General features: G+C 42.7%; 1 protein-coding gene and 1 long non-coding RNA gene across 17 annotated transcripts in view; one reads left to right on the forward strand and one right to left on the reverse strand.

Moving 5' to 3' along the window:
* ADNP (activity dependent neuroprotector homeobox) overlaps nucleotides 1-24,818 on the reverse strand; it is a 312,543-nt gene that overhangs the window by 10,143 nt on the left and 277,582 nt on the right. For 7 of the 16 annotated variants that reach the window (XM_083618379.1, XM_083618388.1, XM_083618386.1 and 4 more), the window contains one exon: nucleotides 1,953-2,068. In XM_083618379.1, coding sequence (XP_083474505.1) covers nucleotides 1,953-2,060 — 108 coding nt within the window. In that variant the 5' untranslated portion in view covers nucleotides 2,061-2,068. Of the gene's footprint in view, nucleotides 1-1,952; nucleotides 2,069-4,393; nucleotides 5,624-24,818 lie in introns of those variants that run through there. The other 9 variants (XM_083618378.1, XM_083618390.1, XM_083618389.1 and 6 more) reach the window with 4 other exon arrangements.
* On the forward strand, nucleotides 16,301-24,269 carry LOC310764888. Its single transcript, XR_014549324.1, has 2 exons — nucleotides 16,301-20,914; nucleotides 21,855-24,269. It is a non-coding gene; the product is annotated as an uncharacterized lncRNA (long non-coding RNA).

The following is a 24,818-nucleotide window of genomic DNA, read 5'->3' on the forward strand; positions in this document are numbered from 1 at the left end:
AAAATAGGGGGAGTTTTATATATGGGGGCATCTAATAGACAGAAAAGTACGGTAGTTTGTGTGTCGACAGGTTATTTTGTACCTTAAAGTAAAAGGCGTAGAAACGGAAAGAGCAGTCTCTAAAAAGCTAGGCTCAGTGAGAACCTTACTGAGAATGCTCTCCAGAAGATCACAGAGCATGAAGCTGCTCTCACTGCCAATCCTCAAAAGGAGAGGGCATGAGCACTAGTTCCCTGGCTAGAGAGCTAGAATCCTCCTAGATCTGTCCTGTGCAGGAGCAGAACCTATATACCAGACCACAAAAATTAGAAACGATTGTGTGAAAAATCACAGATAACATGAAATTTCAGCCCACATTTTTCAAAATATGCATTTAGCGTTTGTCCAAAAGCAAGAGTCATGTGGCACATTGAAGACTGACAAATTTATTGTCGAATAACTTGTCCAGTTTACAAAGTATTTCATGCTTAAATTGGTCCCAATGAAATCAATCATAGCTGCTTCTAAGTGCTGCAGTTGTGAACACTAAACAGACACAGTGTGCATCGTTGTTTATTTTATTACTGATAAATTGGGCATTAACGTCAATCCATTTTGTTGGTTATATGCAAAAAGTGCACGCACCGATTTAATTGAAGTAATCTAAAACTTTGGTAGTAGCTAAAGAAGAGAATCTAGTATTACAGCTGCACAGTTTTGAAATGCATAAGTCAGATTCACAATTCAGCAGACAAAAAAAAAGTGATGGGGGGGGACTTGAAGGGCTACAAGACAGTGTTCATTTTTAGCCCAATGCATTTTGGAAAAAAATCATTTCTCAAGGGCAGATTTTAGCAACAATTCTAACATACAAAGGATACTGCAGTAACCCCTGGTGTGTCAGAACTGTTGATAAAAACATGCCCTCCAGCAAGGTTTTCCAAAACGTGTTGGGCTTGAAATAAGCAGTATTCTGTAGCATCTCCCGTTTTCTCCCTCTCCTTTCCTGCCTGCTAGCCGTACCACCTCAGTTTCATGGTTGGTTTTCTACCCTTCAGTATGCAGAAGAGGTTCTCCACTGCAGAGGGAGAAGCAGTTTGAGGCATGGGTACTACATTGCTAGACTACCACAGTTAATGCTGTGATATTTAACACAGAGAGAGCATCCTTTTGCCTTGGAACAACTCCGTGGGAGTTTCTTCAGCAACACTCCTTGGACCTCTTACCTACGAGGCATCTCTGAAGGAGCATCTCCACCCCCATCGTTCTGCCCGGACACTGAGGTCCAGCACCGAGGGCCTTCTGGTGGTTCCCTCATTGCGAGAAGCAAAGCTACAGAGAACCAGGCAGAGGGCCTACTCGATAGTGGCACCCGCCCTGTGGAATGCCCTCCCATCAGATGTCAAAGAGATAAACATCTACCTGACATTTAGAAGACATCTGAAGGCAGCCCTGTTCAGAGAAGTTTTTAATGTGTGACATTTTAGTGTATTTTTTTGTCTTTGTTGGAAGCTGCCCAGAGTGGCTGGGGAAACCCAGCCAGATGGGCGGGGTACAAATAAAAAATTATTATTATCATCATCATCTCCCTATAACAAGTGGAGCATGTGGTGGAAGTTCTCCATCCAGAGGCTAACCAGTGTGTCTTGGTGGCACAGACTTAAACCAGCCAACGCCAACCTTTCCCACAAAGAGACCAAGCAGTGGTTAGGTGGGAAAGCTCCATGTCTCTCTGTCTCTCAGGAGATGACTCCCTTTGCGGAGTGGCTCCCTTGGCCACTATTCAGCCAAGCACAGTTTTTGGCTTGATAAGTAAGTACAGCCAAGAAGCGAAAAACTCATGCCACTTTTGTAATACCAGTCAATCACTGTTCTCCTGAAACTTCACATTTCAGTTTATAATATTCCCAACGGAAGATACAGCCCTTCAATTTAAACTGCAACCCAAGAGTTCAACGAAAGATTGTACTTACTTCTATATGCTCTTTACAGTATTCCAAACCAATGTCACTTAGTATTTTTTTCACAGTTTTCCGGGCTTTTCTTAAACTGCCAAGGTTGTTGACAGGAAGTTGGAACATAGTTTCTACTGGGAGGGGGGAGAGAAGAGGGAGGGGGAGAAAATAATTTACTGAAAACGTTTTGTCCCAAAGCACTTGAATTCAGATCAAAAAGTCTGTTATCACTCAATTTTCTGTTTACATTTATGCACGTCATATACCTCAGATTCTAGGCAGTTCAAAATAAACTGACTTGTTCAGCCATCTTGTTTTCAAAGTTGAGCCAGGTAAGTAAACTTCAAAAAAAGTTTTTTTTAAAAAACCAACACCTTACAGGAACAGAGAATATAGTATCCAGATTTGGTCTAAAACACACACATCCAACTTTATGACCAAGTTGCATACCCGCTCTCATGTGGAAAAGTCAAATTCATCCCAACAAAAGATGCTACTCTAACAAAAGGTCTACAGTTTTTGGCTGGCTTTGCTGGCCAAGTCAGCTGTTTACATGTTTTTACATGCACATACAATACACATAAATTAAAGACAACTACAAAGGATGGAATTCAATGTTGTGCTAAGGGGAACGTCAGTGCAAGCATTGCAGTGCACTCTTTCTGGGAGTTCGCCCTCCCCTCAGAGCCGGACTTAGTAGGGGACCCCAGCCCAATGTCTTATTGGAAAAGTATAAAAGCCAACAATTGTAATCACCAGCTCTTCTCCCTTAGAAATGGGAGTTTGCTGGCTTGAGGAGAGTGGCCTTTCTGGAGGGAAGGGGAAAAGGCTCCCAACACGCAACTCACCTTTCCCAAGAGAAAGGGTCAATGCGGAGAAAGAATCAAAGGCACCTTCAAATATTAATAATAATAATTCAATTTATATCACACCCTTTCCCCTTCCCTTCCCTGCCCTGCTCTGTAAAACACAAGGCTGGATATTGCTTGTTTTGTTGCCTGCATGACTCCAGACAGCTGATGTACAAGCCTTGGCCATCTTTCCAACTTTGGAGCTGGGAAGGTGGAGTGGACAGCTAAGCAATGGCCAGGATTATCTCAGCCTACTTCTGCAGGTCTGAAGTTGCAAGGAAGTTGCGGCCCCTTGTCACATGCGCTTCGGTGGAGTCCCACACTCGCCGTGGCAAATAGAATAGCTGGTGCCTGATGTTAACCCTTTTCTATATGCTATAGTTTTCCATTTTCATGAAGAACACATAAATCAGCCATTGCTCACACCATTACCCTCTTCGTCAACAGGCTACGTTAGCTCAGTGAAATTGCAGAGTTTGTTTTTTCAGTCTGGTGCATGAAGGAAGCGGGGCTATGGGCACGCAATGAAAAATAGCAGACAGGCTAGGAGTTTGACTGATAAATATGCTCAGTTCAACAATGATTTCAAGAGAATACTACCTAGAAGATCAAAGCAACAACCAAATAACAAAGCGTTTGAACCTCAAAATCCAAATGATTGTGAATTCAGCTCATTCTTCTGAAAAGTCTTGTTTAGAAACTAGTATGACAAATTCCAGGGATTTCAAATTACCAAGTTCATTGAAACTTATTTCTTAATAGTGCAACACACACATACACACATACACAAAACTGCAGCAGTACTCACCCCTATGTACACATCCCACTCCACTCCCATAACCCATACAGCATTCTCATAACTAATCAACAACTTGGCTTTTTCAAACTCCATCAGAACCTTAAATCTGAATTTCAGTATCCTGGCAATACTTACAACTTAAAGCAGTGGCTTAATCTTAATTCTCACTTTGGGCAGAGTTTTAAACATTCTTGCAATTGTACCCTAGAATTTGGCTGCTGAAATATATTGTGCCTGGAACTCTTCAAGTTATCCAGCGGTGAGGAGGTGTGATTCTTATTTAAATGTTTTGTGGTTTTTTGTTTTTTCTGTTTTGTTTGTTACCTTGGGCTCCTTTCTAAGGAAGGGCAGGAGAGAAAATAAATAAATGCATCAGCTGTCCCAAGCATATGACAACTGCTAAAGTTGTTAAAATATCCTTCTATGAGCCCATAGAATGATGCATTTGAAGAATGTACAGTGGTACCTTGGGTTACAAACACCTCGGGTTATAAATTCCGCTAACCCGGAAGTAGTACCTCGGGTTACAAACTTTGCCCCAGGATGAGAATGGAAATTGTGTGCCGGCGGCAGTGGGAGGCCCCATTAGCGAAAGTGCACCTCAGGTTAAGAATAGTTTCGGGTTAAGAACGGACCTCCGGAATGAATTAAGTACATAACCCGAGGTACCACAGTAATAACATTAAACTGCTCCTTAGTGGACCTTATGTCTTAATGCGATTATAGGGAAATTGAGAAGGTATTTGATCAATATCAGGTATGAATAAGCACACACAATAGACTTTCTGTGTTAAGAGTTCCCCACTTACCATAATTACGACAGTAGCTGGAGGATGGCGATTTACAATCTGCTGTTTGTACTTAGGGTTGTGCATAAAATTACAAATGAAGCAAAAACCAATTCTAGAAAATTTGTATCCTCAGAAGACTAAAAATGTATATTCTATTATCAAAACTGGGACTGTTTGCCCTCTGAATTGCTAACAGAAGCTTCAGAATTAAAACACAAGGCCAATAAACATTCAAAAGTTGAAAGAGCAGAACACCCAAGTCTTTCTTTTGATTCATGTTAAGTGGAGAAACAAATATATTTTGTTTCTACCATGCAACAAACCAGCCAACCCTCTTAGTGTACCTGACTTGCAATATATTATACAGTTCATCACTATTGTTCATATGCCTGTGTCACCCATGAACTAGTCTCCCAACAAACATTCTGGGTGGAATTCACCCAACCAGCCCTATCAGTGGAAGCACTGATCAAGGACTTCCACTTGTACAACAGGGCTGCCCCCTCCTGCTCTTCCCCCAACACACCCTCCAAAATTTGCTCGGGGGGGGGGGCAAGAACCCCCAGCTCAGTGCAGAGAGAATGGTTAGAGGAGCATGACATTGAATTCCACCCACTATACTCAAATCCAGGATGTGAAAGATGCACACAATGGCTTGCTCCCTGAATTTCCAACATATGTGCCCTCCTTTTCTCACTGCCCAGACAAAATATCCCCAGCAGCTTGCAGCAGGGAGGAAGATGTTACTGGATCTCAGTGCTCCAGGAGAGAAGGCTTAAACCTCTCTCTCTCCACACTGAGACACTGGGGGAAGGATAAGTACGAGAGACTAAGCTGGGGAGTATGTGGGTGGGGGGAGCCCAGGCCATGCCTACTACAGCCATGTGGCCCATAGCCCACCATGGCATGCAGTCTTTGGGGACAAGGAAATTGCCCGCCCCTATTTTAGTACAACTGATGAGGATCGATTTTGATTTTTAAAAGCCAAAGGGCTGTCCATTATGTATGTGCTTGCGTGTGTTTGTGAACAAGCCACCTCTGTGCTGCCCTTGCAATTTCATTCTTATAGCTGGCAGGATTGAAGGTTTTGCCTGGGGCATGTAGGAGATATTTTTTATACTAGGCTGCAAACACTAAGACCTCCCACAATGCACCTGCAGAATCTGGTTCATTCAAACCATGAAGAAGTGCTTATTTTGAAAAGCAGCTTGCCTCAAGCTAGAACCAACTGCTAGGCAGATGTATGCCCACTCCTGTCCTAACTCCTGTTAAGATGCCCCCTGCTTTCCAGATGATCGTCTTCCAAAGCAACTACTCTATTCCAAACTTAAAAATGGAAAGCGTAATGCTGGTGGTCAACAAAAGAGGTTTAAAGACTGTCTCAAGGCAAATCTAAAAAAATGTAGTATAAGCACTGACAACTGGGAAACACTGGCCTGCGAGCGCTCCAGTTGGAAAACAGCATTTATCAAAGGTGTCATGAGCTTTGAAGACACTCAAACTCAGGATGCAAGGGAGAAACATGCTAAGAGGAAGGCACGCTTGGCAAATCCACACCGTGATCAACTCCCACCCGGAAACCAATGTTCCCATTGTGGAAGGACGTGTGGGTCCAGAATTGGCCTCCATAGTCACTTACAGACTCATTTATGGAAGACAATCATTTATGGAAGTTTATGGAAGACAATCTTACTCGGAGTGATCGCCAAAGAAGAAGACTCCTGCCCTCACTCCTGTTAAGATGCCCCCTGCTTTCCAGACAACTCAGCAAAGCGCATTGTTTAAACAGCAGCAAGTTCCGGTGAATTTTGTTTTTAAACCAATTGTAGCTACTGGTCTTTGTAGAGCAGGGGTGAGGGGATCTCAAGCCCGGGGATCAACTGCAGTCCTCTTCATCTGCCCTTTGAAGCTCTCAGTGAGTCAGACTCCTCGCTGCCTCTGCTCCACCTCCCTCAAGTGTTTTCACCTAACGCAACAACACTAATGCATGACCAGTATTTAGGGCATCTTCATACAAAACAGGTCACTTCCAAGAACATGTTTGGCCACGGCAGAAACAGACATTCAGAACGAGACCACACTAAATAAGGTAGCTGAGAAACCTGCATAGTTGTGAAGCACAAAATCCACACTTGACGGGAGAATTCTGACTATCTGAGCTTCTGAACACTCCAGTAAATGTTTAGTTGTCTGGTAGATTTTGTACTTATCAGCAAAATTGTAGTAACTTTTTCTGCCCCAACCCTCGTTTTAGGATTTTTAAATTTTTGTTTGAGATTCTATCCTGCAAAACTAAAGGACTAAAACCTTGCCCCCCCCCAAAAAGTTGTCATCACATGTTTACAAGTGGCCGCTCTGGAAAAAATATTGTGCAACCGATTGCCTAATGAAGCAGGTTCCCATGGAATACAAAAGTGTTTCCCATTCACAGTATAAGTATCAGCTCTACCTTATTATAATTCTACCGCAATTAAAAGATTATACACTTGCACATGAACATTTCATTTGTGTGAAAACGTATTAATGTTCTTGATGTGGCTGTAATTCACAAACACACTGACCATCTGGATAAGAAGTGAGCAACCACATACATAGTGATCTGATTAACAAAGGCCAAATGCTTTAAAAAAAACCCACCACCTTAAGACGCTTGAGTCAGTGAAAAAAGGAGCTGCTCTATTTTTGTGCTCACAAAAAGTTATGAGGGCATAAGATCACTTCATAACATTCAGAGGATTTAAGATTTTAGTGCACGTCTCATTCTGGTTGTGAGTACAGTGGTACCTCGGGTTAAGAAATTAATTCTTCTGGAGGTCCGTTCTTAACCTGAATCTGTTCTTAACCTGAGGTACCACTTTAGCTAATGGGGCCTCCCACTGCCACCGCGCTGCCAGAGCATGATTTCTGTTCTCATCCTGAAGCAAAGTTCTTAACCTGAGGTACTATTTCTGGGTTAGCGGAGTCTGTAACCTGAAGCGTCTGTAACCTGAGGTACCACTGTACTGTGATTTTCATCTCTGTACAACTGGAGATAGAATAATAATAATATAATAATAATTTTTTATTTATACCCCGCCCTCCCCAGCCAAGGCCGGGCTCAGAGCGGCTTACAAGCAATAATAAAAACAAGATGAATGATTACAACTTAAAAACAAAAATAAAAAACAACATTAAAATAATGGAACATTAAAATATTAAAATGTAGCCTCATCGCAGGAGAAGGAAAAGAAAAAAGAAAGAGAGGGAGGGAGGGAATCAAATTGTCTCCAAGCCAAAGGCCAGGCGGAACAACTCTGTCTTACAGGCCCTGCGGAAAGAAATCAGATCCTGCAGGGCCCTGGTCTCATGAGGCAGAGCCTGTTCCACCAGGCCGGAGCCAGAGTTGAAAAGGCCCTGGCTCTGGTTGAAGCCAATCTAACTTCCTTAGGGCCTGGGACCACAAGGGTGTTGTTATTTATGGACCTTGAGGCTCTCTGTGGGGCATACCAGGAGAGGCGGTCCCGTAGGTACGAGGGTCCTAGGCCGTGAAGGGCTTTAAAGGTCAAAAGCAGCACCTTAAATCTGACCCTGTACTCCACCGGGAGCCAGTGCAGCTTGAAAAGCACTGGGTGAATATGCTCCCATGGCAGAGACCCCGTGAGGAGCCTCGCTGCAGCATTCTGTACCCGCTGGAGTTTCTGGGACAGCTTCAAGGGCAGCCCCGCATAGAGCAAATTACAGTAGTCAAGCCTGGAGATGACCGTCGCATGGATCACTGTGGCCAGGTCGGGGCGGGAAAGGTAAGGGAACAACTGCTTGATGCGGCGAAGGTGGAAAAATGTCGCCTTGGCTGTTGCTGTAACTTGTGCCTCCATGGAAAGGGAGGCGTCAAGGATTACACCCAAACTCTTAACGGAAGGCAATGGCACTAATTGGGCCCCCGCAAGAGAAGGGAGTTGGTCCCTCATCCCCATGCCATCCCGACCTAGCCATAGGACCTCTGTCTTCGAAGGATTTAGTTTCAATCGGCTCCCACGAAACCATCCAGCCACAGCTTCCAAGCATCTGGTCAGTGTGTTCGGGGCCGAGTCGGTGTGGCCATCTATCAGCAGATAGAGCTGAGTGTCATCAGCATATTGGTGACAACCCAGCCCAAAGCTCCGGATAATCTGGGCAAGGGGGCGCATAAAGATGTTAAAAAGCATCGGGGAGAGAATTGCACCCTGCGGCACTCCACACACCAAGGAGTGGCGCGACGACATTTCCCTCCCTAGTGCCACCCTCTGTCCCTGACCAGAGATAAAAGAGCACAACCAGTTACGGGCTATGCCCTGTATCCCCACGTCTGCGAGGCGGTGGTGCAGAAGATCATGATCAACCATGTCAAAGGCTGCTGACAAATCTAAAAGGATCAGCAGTCCTGACCCGCCTCGATCCAGTTGTCTACGGAGATCATCTGTTAGGGCAACCAGAGCTGTCTCCGTCCTAAAACCAGGACGGAAACCGGACTGAAATGGATCTAATGCTGATGTTTCCTCCAGAAGCATCTTTACCTTCACGGAGCATTTTGCTAATAATGGTATAAGTTCATTTGTGAAGAAGGTGGCTGGTTTCACTGAATTAGATTGGTTCAATATGACCTATATTCACAAAGTGCAACTGGAAAAGATGAGTTATAAAGCAATAATAGAATCACAGAAGAGACCCCTATGGTCATCTAGTAAACACCCTGCAATGAAGGGATCTAAACATGCGGTCCCCAATCCAACTTGAAACCATATTGGACCCAGCTTAGCCTTGAAGCAACTAAAATAAAATTAATTAACTGTTCGTCCTGTGCACATTTCTTCACTACAGGTCCTGTTACAATTCCAATCTAGAACCCAAAATCTTTTTCCATATGACTGAAGAATCTTGACTGCCTGGAATCAACTCTTCTCTGAAAGTAATACAATGCATTCTCTGCTTAGAATTCTAATCTTGCTTTGCGAATGCTCTTGAAGAATCGAACCAACAGCAGAATTATTAGACTCCTACTTCTTCTCAAATATTTACTTAATACACTTTGATGCGGCCTTCAAGGTAAAACAAACTGGCTGGTGAAGAAGAAATGCCCTCAATAATTGTTTGTTACCAAGCCTGGAACTGAACTCCAGGCACAGGTAATGTAAGCAAGATAAAGAAAGGGATTAGCAGGGAAGGGAGAGCTGAGCAACAATCGGACAGGCTTACCAGGTCGCCAATCTTTTGGGATCAGCAAGTGCATTGTGAATTGGAAGGCAGCGCTGTGACTGATGGGGATGGGGGTAACATAACAGAAAACTAGACAGAGTGCAGTCATTGCTGCTGCCGCCCCACCTCATGCTTCCTGTGAGAAGTCATCAGTGTCCTGCTCATCCCGACTGCAGCAATCACACAATATTGATTACACCCAGATCCACACCCTGATGCTGTCCGTTGCTGTCTAATATCAGGGAGCATTCCCCAGGAGGAAAAAAAAAGCACAAGGTGGCTAACCCACTCCTCACACATGCTAACTGTATACATACACACCACAGACACACAAGTATCTCTCTCACACATACACTTCACCACAGGAGGGGAGAGTGCTCTTGTGCTCAAATCCTGCTTGTGGGTTTCCCACAATGACTAGATAGATCATTGACCTGATCCCATAGGCTCTTTTTTATGTTCACATTTACAAAACCAAACATGCATCTCTCCCATCATAATAGGAAGTGCCTATTATTATTATTATTATTATTATTATTATTATTATTATTATTTTCAAGCCCCTCCACCCCAGCAAAAACGCACAAAGGCCTGCAACCCGGAGCTTGCTGGGCTGGAAATCCCTGGTCTACGTGATGTTGAGAGAGACAAATATCCTAAATACAAATATTCTGAAGAGGATTTAAAAGAGGCTACAGCCACATCGGAAAAAATATGGAGGTTATGATACAAAGCTCATTAGGTATCTCGTTAATGAGCCTTGGTAGTAAAAATGGAGGGGGGGGGGAATAAGGGAAAGAATTTAAAAGAAAACTACCATCATACAGTGGTACCTCAGGTTACATACGCTTCAGGTTACATACACTTCAGGTTACAGACTCCGCTAACCCAGAAATAGTGCTTCAGGTTAAGAACTTTGCTTCAGGATGAGAACAGAAATTGTGCTCCGGCAGCACGGTGGCAGCAGGAGGCCCTATAAGCTAAAGTGGTGCTTCAGGTTAAGAATAGTTTCAGGTTAAGAACGGACCTCCAGAACGAATTAAGTACTTAACCCGAGGTACCACTGTAATGGTGTTATGTGCCCATCATGCCCACATTTGTAGTTATCATGTTGCTGTATCTCAAGTACCAGAGGGGGGGGGGCCCTAAAAGAATCATGAAGAGGGGAAGTTTACAATAAAGAGACCATAATGTTTTCCTTTTGATGCCCGTGCATTTCCTAATTCCAGTGGAGAATGCTTTTGCTCCTTAAAATGAGGGACAGAAAATGGGACAGTTAAATTATCCTCTATTTCTTGGGTCAGTATACTAAGGCTAGTGCTAGAAGTGGAAAAGAGGGAATGATTAAGGGTTGCATATTAAGATTGACAGAACTATGTGGAATATAGCAGGCCTTCCCAAAACTAGGTCTCCTGCTGTTTTTGGACTATAATTCCCACCATCCTGGACCACTGGTCCTGCTAGCAAGGGATGATGGGAGCAGCTAGATATTAAAGTCTGGGAACCCTGTAGTATAGAAATGACTTCTAGCACCTCAAAATATTAGAACTCAGATACTTAAAACTTGGAGTCAGTGAGCTAGCCTAAGTGGACCTTCGATCTAATCCAGCAAGGCAACATTTAAGCATCATAAGTAGCTTCACGTGGAACTAAAACAAGAGGAAGTCCATTTGACTAAAGCAGCTCATGTGCAAAGTACCGGTATATTAGGCTTTTGGTCAGGGATCACAGACTGATATTTTTCCAATAATTCTCTCTAAGAGATCAAATATCAGTATTTATCACCCTAGACTGCTGATTTCTGCATCTTCTCCAGGACCCATTTGAAAAGGAACCATCCTTTAGACCCATAAACAACTAGTCACATACTTCTTTGTAGCTGCTGAAGGCAGTGAGTTCCCAGAGCCTTCCTATTCCTGCAAGTTCCTCTTCTGCTACAGTTCCTGTACCTTATGACTTCTGGTAGAAGAACCATTAATGCTGCCAATGGTGAATCAGAATGAAACATTGGTCTGCCAACAAACATGGCTGTGTGTGACATTGTCAGAGGACACCCGGGCAAAATGAGGATGTTACCATCAGCTAGTGAAGAATGCCCAGAAACAAGTGCTGTGCTGAAATCTCACCTCCAATTTCCCAAGAGTGTTCTTCCATTGTGAAAGAGGACCGTGTAGGATTTTGAGCTTACCTTATCGTTACAAGGTGGCAAGAGTGGTCCCACTTCCCAACTGTATAAATTTCTCCCAAACTCCACAGCCTTCCTGGCTGTCCACGCTTCCTGATCTGAAAAAAATTCATGGCAGGAGACAGTCTTCCCCTAACCTTTAATTAAAGTGCCAGGACACAGGAGGGCTCCAGAGTGCAGACTACAGTGGTACCTCGGGTTACATATGCTTCAGGTTACATACGCTTCAGGTTACAGACTCCGCTAACCCAGAAATAGTACCTCGGGTTAAGAACTTTGCTTCAGGATGAAAACAGAAATTGTGCTCCGGCGGCAGCAGGAGGCCCCATTAGCTAAAGTGGTGCTTCAGGTTAAGAACAGTTTCAGGGTAAGAACGGACCTCCGGAACGAATTAAGTACTTAGCCCGAGGTACCACTGTACTAGAAAGATGATTTTTAGAATGACGCTAACACCCTTTGGCCAACTCAGATAACAGGCAAGTTTAACAAAATCCCTACACCCACTGCCCATGAGAATTTCAGTGAAATCTTCTCTCCTCTGTGATATTTTTCTAATGCAATTTCTTTTCTCATTAATTCAAAGAGAATGTTTGAAACAATACACACCTTACCCAAGGAGAAACTGATTCATCTGAAGAGGTGTATGGAAAAGACTAAGCAGCCTACCCACCTCATCTGAGGACTGAATAGTCTCTAAAAAAATACCGAATGAGAAAAAAATATTGAGGGTCAGTATCTGCTAATGCTGAGAAATATTAAGGTTTGAGAATGGGGGTCATCAAAATTCCCAGAGTGATAAAATCAACTGGTAGAAATAATAGAATTGTAGTCCCCATTGCTCCATAAAAACCCATTCAATTTCCTATTTTCTAGGTAATGCTACTGAAAGAGCTACACAAATTTACAGTATTTAACTTTAGTCAAATTTGTGTGAAAGCTCTCTAACAGCACATAGGATCTGAGGTAAGCAGAGCTAAGAATCATAGGATTGTGCAGTTGGAAGGGGCCACAACCCTGAGTTGCATAGCTGAGTCCTGATACCACCATGAGCATAATCAAAGAATTGTAGTCATCGAGTCCAACCTCCTGCAATACTGGAATTTTTTGCCCAATGTGGGGCTTAACCCACAACCCTGAGATTAAGAGTCTCATGCTCTACTGACTTTGGTCTTTGGAGAGATGCTACCAGTCAGAGTAGATAATTCTGGGCTAGATCTATCAGCAGATCATTATCTCTGTACTGAAAAGAAGTGCCAGTCTTTCTTCAAGCCATCTATTCTAGGTTATGGCTAGTGCTGGGCAGATAACTCCAGCATCTCCTCTTAAAGAATTTCAGGTAGCAGTGACTGGGGAAAAGCAAAGAGAACTACAGTCAATCAGAGCAAGGAAATACTGGGCTAGATGGATCAATGGTCTTAAAAGTACAAGGCAGATTCGAAAGTTTCTTGAATTGGCAATATTCAGCACATCAACCACCATTAATTTATACGTTTCAACATTATTTTTGCAGTTAGACATGATCTAATGTATATTTTCAAAGACAACTTCAGATAATGGATTGTAGCAAGGATGTCTCCATAGATCTAAATGAGATGGTTGATTAAAAGTAGCCTCCTTCTTTACAGACCATCTCAGGTACTAAAAATGGCAGTGGTGGTTCTGGCACCCGCAAGATGGTGGTAGTCCTAACGAGAGCATTCTCTGTGGCAGCCTCAAAACTGGAGGACTCCTTCCCCCAGAGGAGTGTCTGGCAATGCTGAAGATGCTCCTCTTTACCCTGGCTTTTGACACCTGAGATGTTTATTTTCAGGACTAACCCTACTTTTTTGCAATTGTTTAATTGCATGTTTTAAAACCACTTTAAACTGTATTTTTCATTGTTGTAACCCATCCCGGGACCTTATTATAATTAATAATAATTTTAAAAAAAACAACAGAAGGAAAATCTTTTTTTAAAAAAAAATGCACTTAAAAAAATCAGATCAATTGAACAAAATAGAAGCCTCAGGTAGGTAGGCTGCATTGTCTGAAATAGTTCTGAGAATCTGAAGCATCTCGGGTAATGGCTTGGTTCAGCTACTTGTCAGTCATGGAATATTCCTGGTCAGAAAAGCTTTATTTTTTTTTTTAAATAATATTTATTAAAATTTTTCAAAAATACAAAAAATATCACTTTACGGGACTCCCCCCTTCCCCCACCCCTACCATATTCCCCTTTCATATTGTTGGCCAAACAAGTTCCCCATTCAAATTGAAACTTAATTTGTTTTACAGTAAAAAAAAGAAAAAAAAAAAAAAACCCAGTGTTCTTTCCCCAAGACCCACCCCATGTCATTCCACAATTTCCATTTTTTAATAAAAGAAGCACCCCAGATAATAGAAACAGAAAAGGTAGAGAATAAAAAAAATATAATGAATAATAGACCAATTCAGCAAAAAATAACCAAGTTGGCAAGCCTTTGGAGTTTTAGTTCTCCCCCCCCTGTCCCCGGTTTAATTTCCCCCTGACCATCAACCCCTGGTATCTGCCTGGAATTCTTAAGACCATAAATCACAACTTTTCCCCAACTCCTTGCTGGCTTTTTCTTTTTTAAAATTAAAAATAAATTTTTTTGAAAATCAAAATTATTATTATTATCATTATTTTTCAAAACTTTAACTTCAGTCTTTAATAAAACTGTAATAGAACTCCCTCCATTGTTCTTTCCAGGTTGTAGTCTGATTTCCCTTTGTTCCGCTGCTAAAACGTTGTAGTTCGAAAGTTTGGTAAGTCTGCAGGGATGGTTGTTATTCAGGGGCAAAACCTTACGTTCAGTCCCTTCCTTTCTTCAATAGAAAAATCTATTGTCTCCTTTAAAAAAACAAAAAAGAAAACACCCTGAAGACGAGATGTTATTTCCGTTTTGCAGCTTTCCCAGAAGATAACCAGTCCTGTAAAGTTCCATTGGTGTTTTTCCACTTTCCCAATCCTTGTAATGTCCCGAAACTCCTCAAGGGGGATTGTTGTATCTTTGTTTCCTCTAATCCAAAAGTCAATTTGTTATCCATATTCGCCATTTTGTATCCAAATTTTAACAAGTTGTAGCAAATTGTATCAAATTTAACCAGCCAAGTTCTCATAATAAAATCCACTCCGCTTTTCGACTTTGACAGCTATTTTGACAGCTGTCAAGATCTCCGACTCCTTTCACCAGGCTCTCTCTTCAGTCACCCCGGTTCCCAGGGGGGGGGGTTGCGTTTCCCTTCTCCAGTTCCTCCTCCAGCACAGTTCTTGTAGTTCCCCATCGTGAAATTTTGGATTTTTATCAGCAATACAAGCCTTTTTGGGTCTTGGTTTCCCCGTCCTTGTTTTGGAAAGTTTACAATAGAGAGGGGACTGACTTCCTTTTTGGATCCCCCCCGCTCGTATCCAATTCGAAAAAAAAATTTTTTTTTTCCTCCTTTTGAACCCGATTTCCAAATTTACTCACGGGTTGTTGTTGAAAAGTCCGAATTTTCAATGGAAGAAGTCAGCGCTCTCCGCCGAATGGCATGCGGCTTCGCTCAGCAGGGGAAGCAGAGAACTCAAGGCACCACGCTTCTCCCCGGCACCCGATCCGTAGCCTTTAAAAAGGCTCCTTCACGAGTCGGGAGGGCGCTAACGGTGCAAGCCGAGTCTCCATGTCCACGGCCTCCGTGGCCGTGGTTTCTAAGGGTCCCCGCATCGCCGGTGCGGTAGAACCCAGCCCCTGCCGAGCAGACTCCCTCCGGAGCTCGGAGGGAGTCCGCCATTCGGCGATGGCGCCAACCCGGAAGTCCCCTGGTCAGAAAAGCTTTAAAACACAATCATCACACAACACCGAGGGAAAATGGAGCTGTTTTTAAGACGGGTAGTTATAACAGCTACAAGGCCACATACTAAATGATTTCTCAAGAAACCACCTAAAGTTTCAATTCAATTCCTATTTAAAATGCTGTTCTGGCACTATCCAGGTCCAATTAGTTCCCACTGGGAGGAATCCAATCTGTAATCTTGCATTCACAGAAAGGCTTTTGATCCAGCAGAGGTGATCCAGCTAACAGGAGAGCACAGGAGATTTCTGCTGATTTCCCCCATTCCCCTGCTGCTCTCCATACCACCTCCCAACATGTTCTGGATGGTTCCCCCCAACTCTGTGGTGCTGATTTGCAGGGGCGGTGGGCACTGCGGAGTCACAGGCAAGGGAAACTTGGCAGAAGGCGCCCTGACATATTCCATTAATAGATGCCTCCACTGAACCAAAAGCCCTTCCATGTGTACAAGGGCACCAACTGGATTCCACATACTGTCTTTAATTAAGAGAGGTCAGAGAGACAATTATTTTGAAAACGTTGAAGCAACGAGTGGAAATTAGTACCTTCCTAGAATCACAGAATTGTAGAGTTGGGAGGTACCTCCAAGGGTCATCTGGTCGTCCCCCCCCCCCCCGGGCAATGCAGGAATCTCTAACAAACAGACCTCCATCTAATGTTTTTGTCTTTTTGTCTTTGAATGTTTGAACATCTTTTTGTCTTTGAATGTTTTATATTGTTTGTAATTTGATTCTGTACATAACTTTGAGGATGAAATCCTAAATACACTTGGGAGTAAGTCTTGCTTGTTTCTTGTCTTTATATCCCACTTTTTTCTCCAAGGAGTTCAATGTGGCATTGCATGGTTCTCCCCCTCCTCATTTAATCCACACAACAACCTTGTAAAGTAGGCCAGGGTGAGAAGCAGTAACTAGTCCAAGATCACATAATGAGCTTCATAGCTAAGTGGGGATTTGAAACTCTCCCAGGTCCTAAGTCTGACACTCTTATCACACAACAACTGGCTCTTGCTAACAGCAAACATGCATAGGATTGCATTGCACATATGTAATTAGAAGTCATTTACTTTTGCCTGTTGGTAGGCATTCTGCTTACATTAGTAATACTCACAATAGTAGTGCAATTAGATAAATGGTATTGCCTGCAAAAAAAGAACCAATTTCAACAAATACAAAGTTGTTAATATTTTCATAGTGACGCTTTGATAAAATAATCTATCATATGCTAAACTGTTTACATAGTAATGATTTCTGACCTTATGTAGACATTAACAACTATTGCCTACTTAGGTAAGAGCTGGACTAAAGCCAGCCACAGCCAAAACTGTTCAATGGTCAGTTGGACTGGGTGAGCTTGTAAATCTTAAATGAAAGTGTAGCTTCATTATATCACTTACGAACCAGCCTAAATATACAAGTTGCATGGCAGTGCTTAGCAAAGTTGTTAAGGCCCTATATGGATTACTTTTTCTTTTTATAAGCGTTTATACTATACCTGAAACATTACAAACTGTTAAAGGAGCAATATTTAAGTGCTTGATTAAGGTATTTCAGAAATTGCCACAGCAAGCCGCATATAAAAGAACGGGAAACCAAATTTATTCAACTTCATTTCAGGAGCACATATTTTTAACAAAAAACTCCTTTGCATAAGCAAAATAAAGGTAAAGGTACCACTGACCATTAGGTCCAGTCGTGGCCGACTCTGGGGTTGTGGCGCTCATCTTGCTTTATTGGCCAAGGGAGCCAGCGTACAGCTTCTGGGTCATGTGGCCAACATACCTAAGCCACTTCTGGTGAACCAGAGCAGCGCACGAAAACGCTGTTTACCTTCCCGCCAGAGCGGTACCTATTTATCTACTTGCACTTTGACGTGCTTTCAAACTGCTAGGTTGGCAGGAGCAGGGACTGAGGAACGGGATCTCACCCCATCGCGGGGATTCGAACCGCTGACCTTCTGATCGGCAAGTCCTAGGCTCTGTGGCTTAACCCACAGCGCCACCCACGTCCCATAAGCAAAACAGATTTCTCCTAATTCTCAATCCCATCACTTGCGTAGAGTAAAACAAATTATTACTTATTCTGAAAACTATTGTGTCTTCTCCATTCCCCCAGAGTATCAAGCAGACATAAAAAGAGGTGAGAAAAGGAAGGAAGGTGGAACAAAACTCAATAAACATTACATGAAATGTAATCAGGCTCTTTTCAAAGCTATCACTATCTTTTCTGTTTCTTCATATTCATCACCATATTTACAATGGACTTCTAAAAATCCCTAGATTGAACCAGACCTCTACTGTTTGCGTCAGTTTATTTCTTGATTTGGTGTATTTCCACACCCACATCTTTCGCCTGCTGCAGAAGCAAGAGGTACCAGGGACTGTGTTGTACAAAAGGCTTTGCCACCATACTGCAAGAGTGGTATGCTTGGCAGAATCCCAAACTACATTTCTTGGCCAAATACCGGGAGATGTTCTGTACTCTGCAACATCTGAAAGTACCATCCCAAAATCAAGCCCTAAGCGTGCTGTGTGTTTTGTAGTCCAGTCAAATGCAGAAGCAATGTTATCGTCACTTACATTTCTGCCTTTGAATCCTGGGTCCAACATATTTGCAGCAGCGTGAATTATATGGAAACAAAATTATGTAGTTCTGTACTTTCTCTCATTCTCAATCCTTCAATGCATAGAGAAGAAGACAGAAGCAAATCCACCATGTCAACAAGAGAAAGTTCGCAAGCAAAGAAGAAACTAAATCTTTCTTCCTTCTCTTCTGACAATAGCAGTGCCTTCCAAGAGGCAGAAATGCATCTTTGCTTTTCAGGACCAATTTGTCCTCACTGTATAGATAGAAATTGCAATAATCTGATACTGTACATCATCTTACACAAGACTTCCTGTTACAGTTTTAGAAAACATTTTGGTGCAGTAAGTATTTGAAAACCTAGTCTTAATTTTTTTGTCCAGTTTAAAAGAAATTATTTCATAATCATTTCCCCCATTTTTCAATCTTTTTGGGGTGTGGAGAATGTGACAGGTTTCTTCCACCTGAAGAAAGAGCTGCGTGGCAGGAGAAATCCCTTGCAAATTGTCTGATCTGTCTCCAAATTTGACTTGGGGTAGGATTGGGTATTTCTTGAGAGGACTGCTGTCCAAGACAGCCAGAATCTGTGTAGACAATCTGGTGAGTCTGAAAAATCTGCATGTGAAAGCCCATCCCTTGAGAAGACTCTGAAACAACTTTACTGGAACATTGTTTTAAGCTGCCATTTATTATGTAAACAAGCTTCAAAAGCAGTATAAAAAAAACCCCTAAATAAATAAATTTCATTACTGGACCTCAGAGACTGAAGTACATAGGTGACTCAAGCAACATACCCAAGCTGCAATGTGCACATAGGGGTTTTAAAAGGACCAATTTGCATTCAAAACAAATGCACCCTGAGGTTAGGGAATTTCACTTCTTCAGTGCAAGACTTCCTCAGGATAATTTCACCTTCAAAACTACAGCAGAGACTATAAGGTCAGAACAGCCTGACTAGGGACTTTTCAACTATTATAGTCATGACTGAGACAACTGGAAAACTATCTGTTATCAGATGGCTACAAATCAACTCAACTGTCAAATTATGCAGTGTGAAAAATTATCTCTTGTGTATCCTAAATCTTCTATCCGTTTCAATGAGTGACGCCACGCTTCAGTATTACAAAACAGGGGGACTTTGTCTCTACTTTCTTGATCCCATTTCCCCTTTGAATTTCTCTGCACCATAAAATTGGCAGGAATTTTTCATCCCAACATTTAGACCACGCTAATGGAGGTAAGATAGTGGCATTGTCCTCCCACGTTCATTATGATACAGGAAACCACAAACAGTTGTTAAGAGAAAAGCAAGAATGAACTGACACAACAAAACATGCACTAGAAAGTATGCAGCTTTAATCTAATACTATTAATTGGACTGAATTTCTTAGGGGGAAACTGTCTGCGGCTCCTGCCGACAGACAACTACTAGACTGTGGGTGTCAGAACATGAAACACTGAATTGCAGACTGTGCTGGCTGGTTAAGAACAGTTTATCACAGCAAGTGCTTTCCTTCCACTACTTCCTGTGTTTATCTGGAAACAAATGTTGTAATAACCTCCCATGGAAAAGCAACATAAAAAGCAGTTCAGTTCTTAACTAGGTTAAATCAGTTTATACATAATAGTTGGTATCATCAAAAGGCGGACCCAGAAACACCTGAACAGCATAACTGCATAAATAAGGCCAGAATGCTCTAAATCCTAAATATAGCCATATCATCTCATTACAGATTGATACCTAAAATTGTTCTAGTAAAGCAGAACCTGTCAGCGTGCTGCACTTCACCACACCTTAAAAGAAGCAGACAAACCTCATCTATCGTAGCTACCCCTCTGGAAATCAACTTATTAAACAGTAAACCAGACACATAGCTTGCATTTTATAATATAAACTTTTCCAGTTTATTCCAATTTAATAAATATGTGTTTCAGTCCAGATTACAGCTACAAACTAAAAGACAAACACCAGCACGGAAAATGAGGTTCACTCTTCAAGAATAACCACGTTTTCTCAAATGGGACATAATAACTGGGACTGCAAGACCACATTGGATGAATCTCAAATTCTGAACCTAATTGAGCCAATTCGCAGTGATTCAGACCTGGTCTGAAGCGAGTTATTCTGAACCAATCTGGAGCTCAAAATGCTCTCTGAGAAAGCCAAACAGCCTGGTCTCAAAGGCTGCAAAAGAGGCAAACACTACCACATAAGGAAATTGCCAGGGAGGTGAGGAGGGGACCTACAGTTTACTCAATGGCTACTCTAGCTTCCAATCAAAGGCTAGAATTTCACCCAACCCTTTCTAATCAGAGTGCTCACAGGCATGGGTAGCAAAATGTCAAAAGCAGATGCTTTTGCTCAGTTTTCTGACTATTAATTAGCAAGAGTTTGGTGGCATATGTTCAGCCTGTCCTTTGTTTATCCTTCAGTACCCTACCCAACTTTCTTATTATATATGACAGTGTATTTCCCATCCTTATTCATTTATTCAGCTTGTCTTACCTGAACTACTATAATCTCAACTGGGGCGACTGGTACCTGTTGTTGGCATCTGTCTGTCTCAAGACACAATGGAATGTGCTTCTGGGGTGAAGTCAAACCAATGAAGAATCACACAGCCTGCCAGGATTGTTTCTCGGGGTTTACTCCTGAAGCCTTTCTCACAAATGAGTATAACCAACAGGGCAGTGGAGGTTTTTCTTCTCCTAGACGGGCTACCTTCCCAGGTTCATAGAATCGTAGAATCATAGAATCATAGAGCTGGAAGAGACCTCAAGGGCCATCGAGTCCAACCCCCTGCCAAGCAGGAAACACCATCAGAGCACTCCTGACATATGGTTGTCAAGCCTCTGCTTAAAGACCTCCAAAGAAGGAGACTCCACCACACTCCTTGGCAGCAAATTCCACTGTCGAACAGCTCTTACTGTCGGAAGTTCTTCCTAATGTTTAGGTGGAATCTTCTTTCTTGTAGTTTGGATCCATTGCTCCATGTCCGCTTCTCTGGAGCAGCAGAAAACAACCTTTCTCCCTCCTCTATGTGACATCCTTTTATATATTTGAACATGGCTATCATATCACCCCTTAACCTCCTCTTCTCCAGGCTAAACATGCCCAGCTCCCTTAGCCGTTCCTCATAAGGCATCGTTTCCAGGCCTTTGACCATTTTGGTTGCCCTCCTCTGGACACGTTCCAGTTTGTCAATGTCCTTCTTGAACTGTGGTGCCCAGAACTGGACACAGTACTCCAGGTGAGGTCTGACCAGAGCAGAATACAGTGGCACTATTACTTCCCTTGATCTAGATGCTATACTCCTATTGATGCAGCCCAGAATTGCATTGGCTTTTTTAGCTGCCGCGTCACACTGTTGGCTCATGTCAAGTTTGTGGTCAACCAAGACTCCTAGATCCTTTTCACATGTAGTGCTCTCAAGCCAGGTGTCACCCATCTTGTATTTGTGCCTCTCATTTTTTTTTGCCCAAGTGCAATACTTTACATTTCTCCCTGTTAAAATTCATCTTGTTTGTTTTGGCCCAGTTCTCTAATCTGTCAAGGTCGTTTTGAAGTGTGATCCTGTCCTCTGGGGTGTTAGCCACCCCTCCCAGTTTGGTGTCATCTGCAAATTTGATCAGGGTGCCCTTGAGTCCATCATCCAAGTCGTTGATAAAGGTTGACAAACCCTATCTGCCCCTCACTTCCTTCTATAGCACATGCTGAAACCGCCTTCTTGACCATTTGGCCCGCTATTGGTCTTGTCTGCTCAATTCGTCAGAACCTGTCTTTGCATGCAGGGCACATCCCTGACTCACTGAGGGTTTGAGACCCATCACCTACCCGCAACTGGCTTAGCCAGCCAGCTGAAACCATTTCCTGGGATGTGGCCATTGTCAAATTATGCAGTTGGAACAAGAATGATCTCTTGCCTACCTTGAATCTCCTATCAGTTTCAGGATAGACAAGAGATAATTATTTTTCATACTGACACCTTTAGTAGATGTTTAGTGATCTAGTACCAGATAGTTTTCCAGTTCCCCAATTCAGATTATAATAGTTTAGGTAAGCCTAGTCAGAGGAGCACTGCATTTGGGAGGATGTGTCTGTTCCCAGTAACAGGAGCAATTCTGGGTCCTGGTCAACCAGGCTGTACCGCCCCCTCGAGACTGGTTCTTCCCCCTTAGCGGTGGGCTAATGCCCTCCCATTGCTGTGCTCCTCTTTCCAGGAGGGAAGAGGGTAGATAGGAGTCCTGGGAGAGGCTAAGTACAGGCCTTCTCCAACCTCTGTTCCCTGGTTTCAGCACCCACTCCAATGTCATCCTCCACTCCTGAGCCCAGCACCACCACGGGACACTAATAATAATCTTGGGGGTGCAGGAAGAGGAAGCAGCCTCAAGTCCTACTTGCATTTTATTTCCTTTAGTCATACCATTTTAAGCAGTCCACCAGGATTCAATTCACACTTACTTACAGGAGCACTGCAGTTGCTTTCCCACAATTCCAGGAACATGTACAAGAACAAATGCAAAGATAGAGCTAATGTTAGAGTTCATTCACATGTTACTGTTGCCCAGGACAACAAACTCATGGCAAGGAACTACATTAGCTGCTCACGTATATACACATTCCTGTAACAGCAAGGGATTACATTTCTGGAAATAAACTCTTGCAGGTAAATGTTTGTTTACAAGCCCCAATTATCAAGAAATATTGGGACTCAATAGGACCAAAACCATAAGATACCAGTGCTGCTGCAGATCAGTGGGCAACAGCTGATAAAAAGGGAGGTTAAGAGACCCCTTCTCCAAGCCTCTTCTTGAGTTACCACACACTTCATCCCTATTTAATTACTGTGTGGCTTGGGTGCTACAAAATACAGCGGTACCTCTAGTTACAGAGGCTTCAGGTTACAGACTCCACTAACCCAGAAATAGTACCTCGGGTTAAGAACTTTGCTTCAGGATGAGAACAGAAATCGTGCAGCGGCGGCAGCAGCGGGAGGCCCCATTAGCTAAAGTGGTACCTCAGGTTAAGAACAGTTTCAGGTTAAGAACGGACCTCCAGAACGAATTAAGTTCTTAACCCGAGGTACCACTGTGGTTTCCAAAGTCTACAAAAGCAAAACAGTATCTCGCCAGAAGTCATTACAGATAAATATTCTATGCCCTGCTCTAGCATATGCAGCAGGAGTTATTTGAGAAAAAGGCCATTTATTTGCCTATTGCCTAAAAGAATACTTTTGTCACATTGCTTCCTTCTAACTTCGTTGTTTGTTGTAAAGTTTGTTGCAAATTCCATCTTGAAAACATCCCCTATAAATTGGTGCCAATAGTATTCTGGAGAAATGATTAATTACAAGGAATATAATATCTGTGTGAATGAAGATGCAAAAATGAATTCTTTAGTTTAAAAGAAAGCAAAGGTATTTATATTCGTTCATAAATATGGAACTCAAACTAGGAAACATTTCAATTAAGCTTTCGAACAGGTGCAATTACATCTCTGTTTAAAATGCATTAACTTGGCAACTTCTTTAAGAGCAACTTCATTCAGAGACACTCAACCATCTGGGCTTCAAACACTGCTTATTTATAAAGGTGACTCAAGTATTACTATGCTGCTAAATAGGTTTTCAAATCTGCTTAATTAACTTCAGCCAGTCATATCACTTTCAACATACATTGTCGATTTCAGGGTAGTAACAACATATGTGAAACCAGCCTAGATTTCAAACCAATGTTTCTTGAAAACTAAGGAACCTTAAGGATTGTTAAACAATACTGACTGAGACTATGTCACCATGACAGGAGTTATAATGCAACATGGCCTATTAATATTGCATATTATTTCCTTCACAATTTGGTTGTTAATCTCATTGCTTCCCTGATTAACCTTCAGCAGCTTCAAGCAGTATTATCATTATCTATTTGTTGCCTAATTGTATTGCCAGGATTGGGGTGGGTCTTTTTTTTGTTGTTGTTCCAACGTTTTGTACACTGGGGTCAGAGATGGTTGCATTTTTCATTTACTTACAACTCTCTAGGTTGCTTTGTATTTGGAAAAATAAATATTTTTTATTTAATTAAAAAACCAACGGTGATAACTAGAGGAACGTAGCTTGTAGTTATAATCTTTTATACAGTGCCTGAGTTCATATAACATCAGTGGCACCCCTCCTTTACCTCTGGTTTTGTGCAAGCACCTTTGGAAACAGAAATTCTCTTCTTTGCACCACATTACTTAGCTCCCAGCAAGTTATCTCTGCCAGCTTTTCATATGGCCAATGAAAGCCCATGTCCCAAAAAAGGGGTCGGCAAGGTTTACCTCACCGGGGCCGGTTCACTCCAGCGGAGATCCCTTTGTGGGCCGGATTGCATGCGCGTGTGAGCCTGCAATTTCCAACGTCTGCGTTTGCACACATGCGATTTCCGACGCCGCAAAAGCAAGTCCCCGCACCGCACCGGTTTAGTGCAGTGCGTGGGGATTTGCCAAGCGGGCGACTCAGTTTGGGGGCGGCTCGGGGGCCGATTAAACGACCCTCGGGGGCCACTTGTGGACCATGGGCCTTAGGTTGCCTACCCGTGTCCCAAAGTAACCATTCATCTGCACACCACTTGGGTGCAGTACCAATTCTTGGAA

Source organism: Podarcis filfolensis (genome assembly GCF_964270895.1).
Source record: "Podarcis filfolensis genome assembly, chromosome: 6".
NCBI classification, from domain to species: Eukaryota; Metazoa; Chordata; class Lepidosauria; order Squamata; family Lacertidae; genus Podarcis; species Podarcis filfolensis.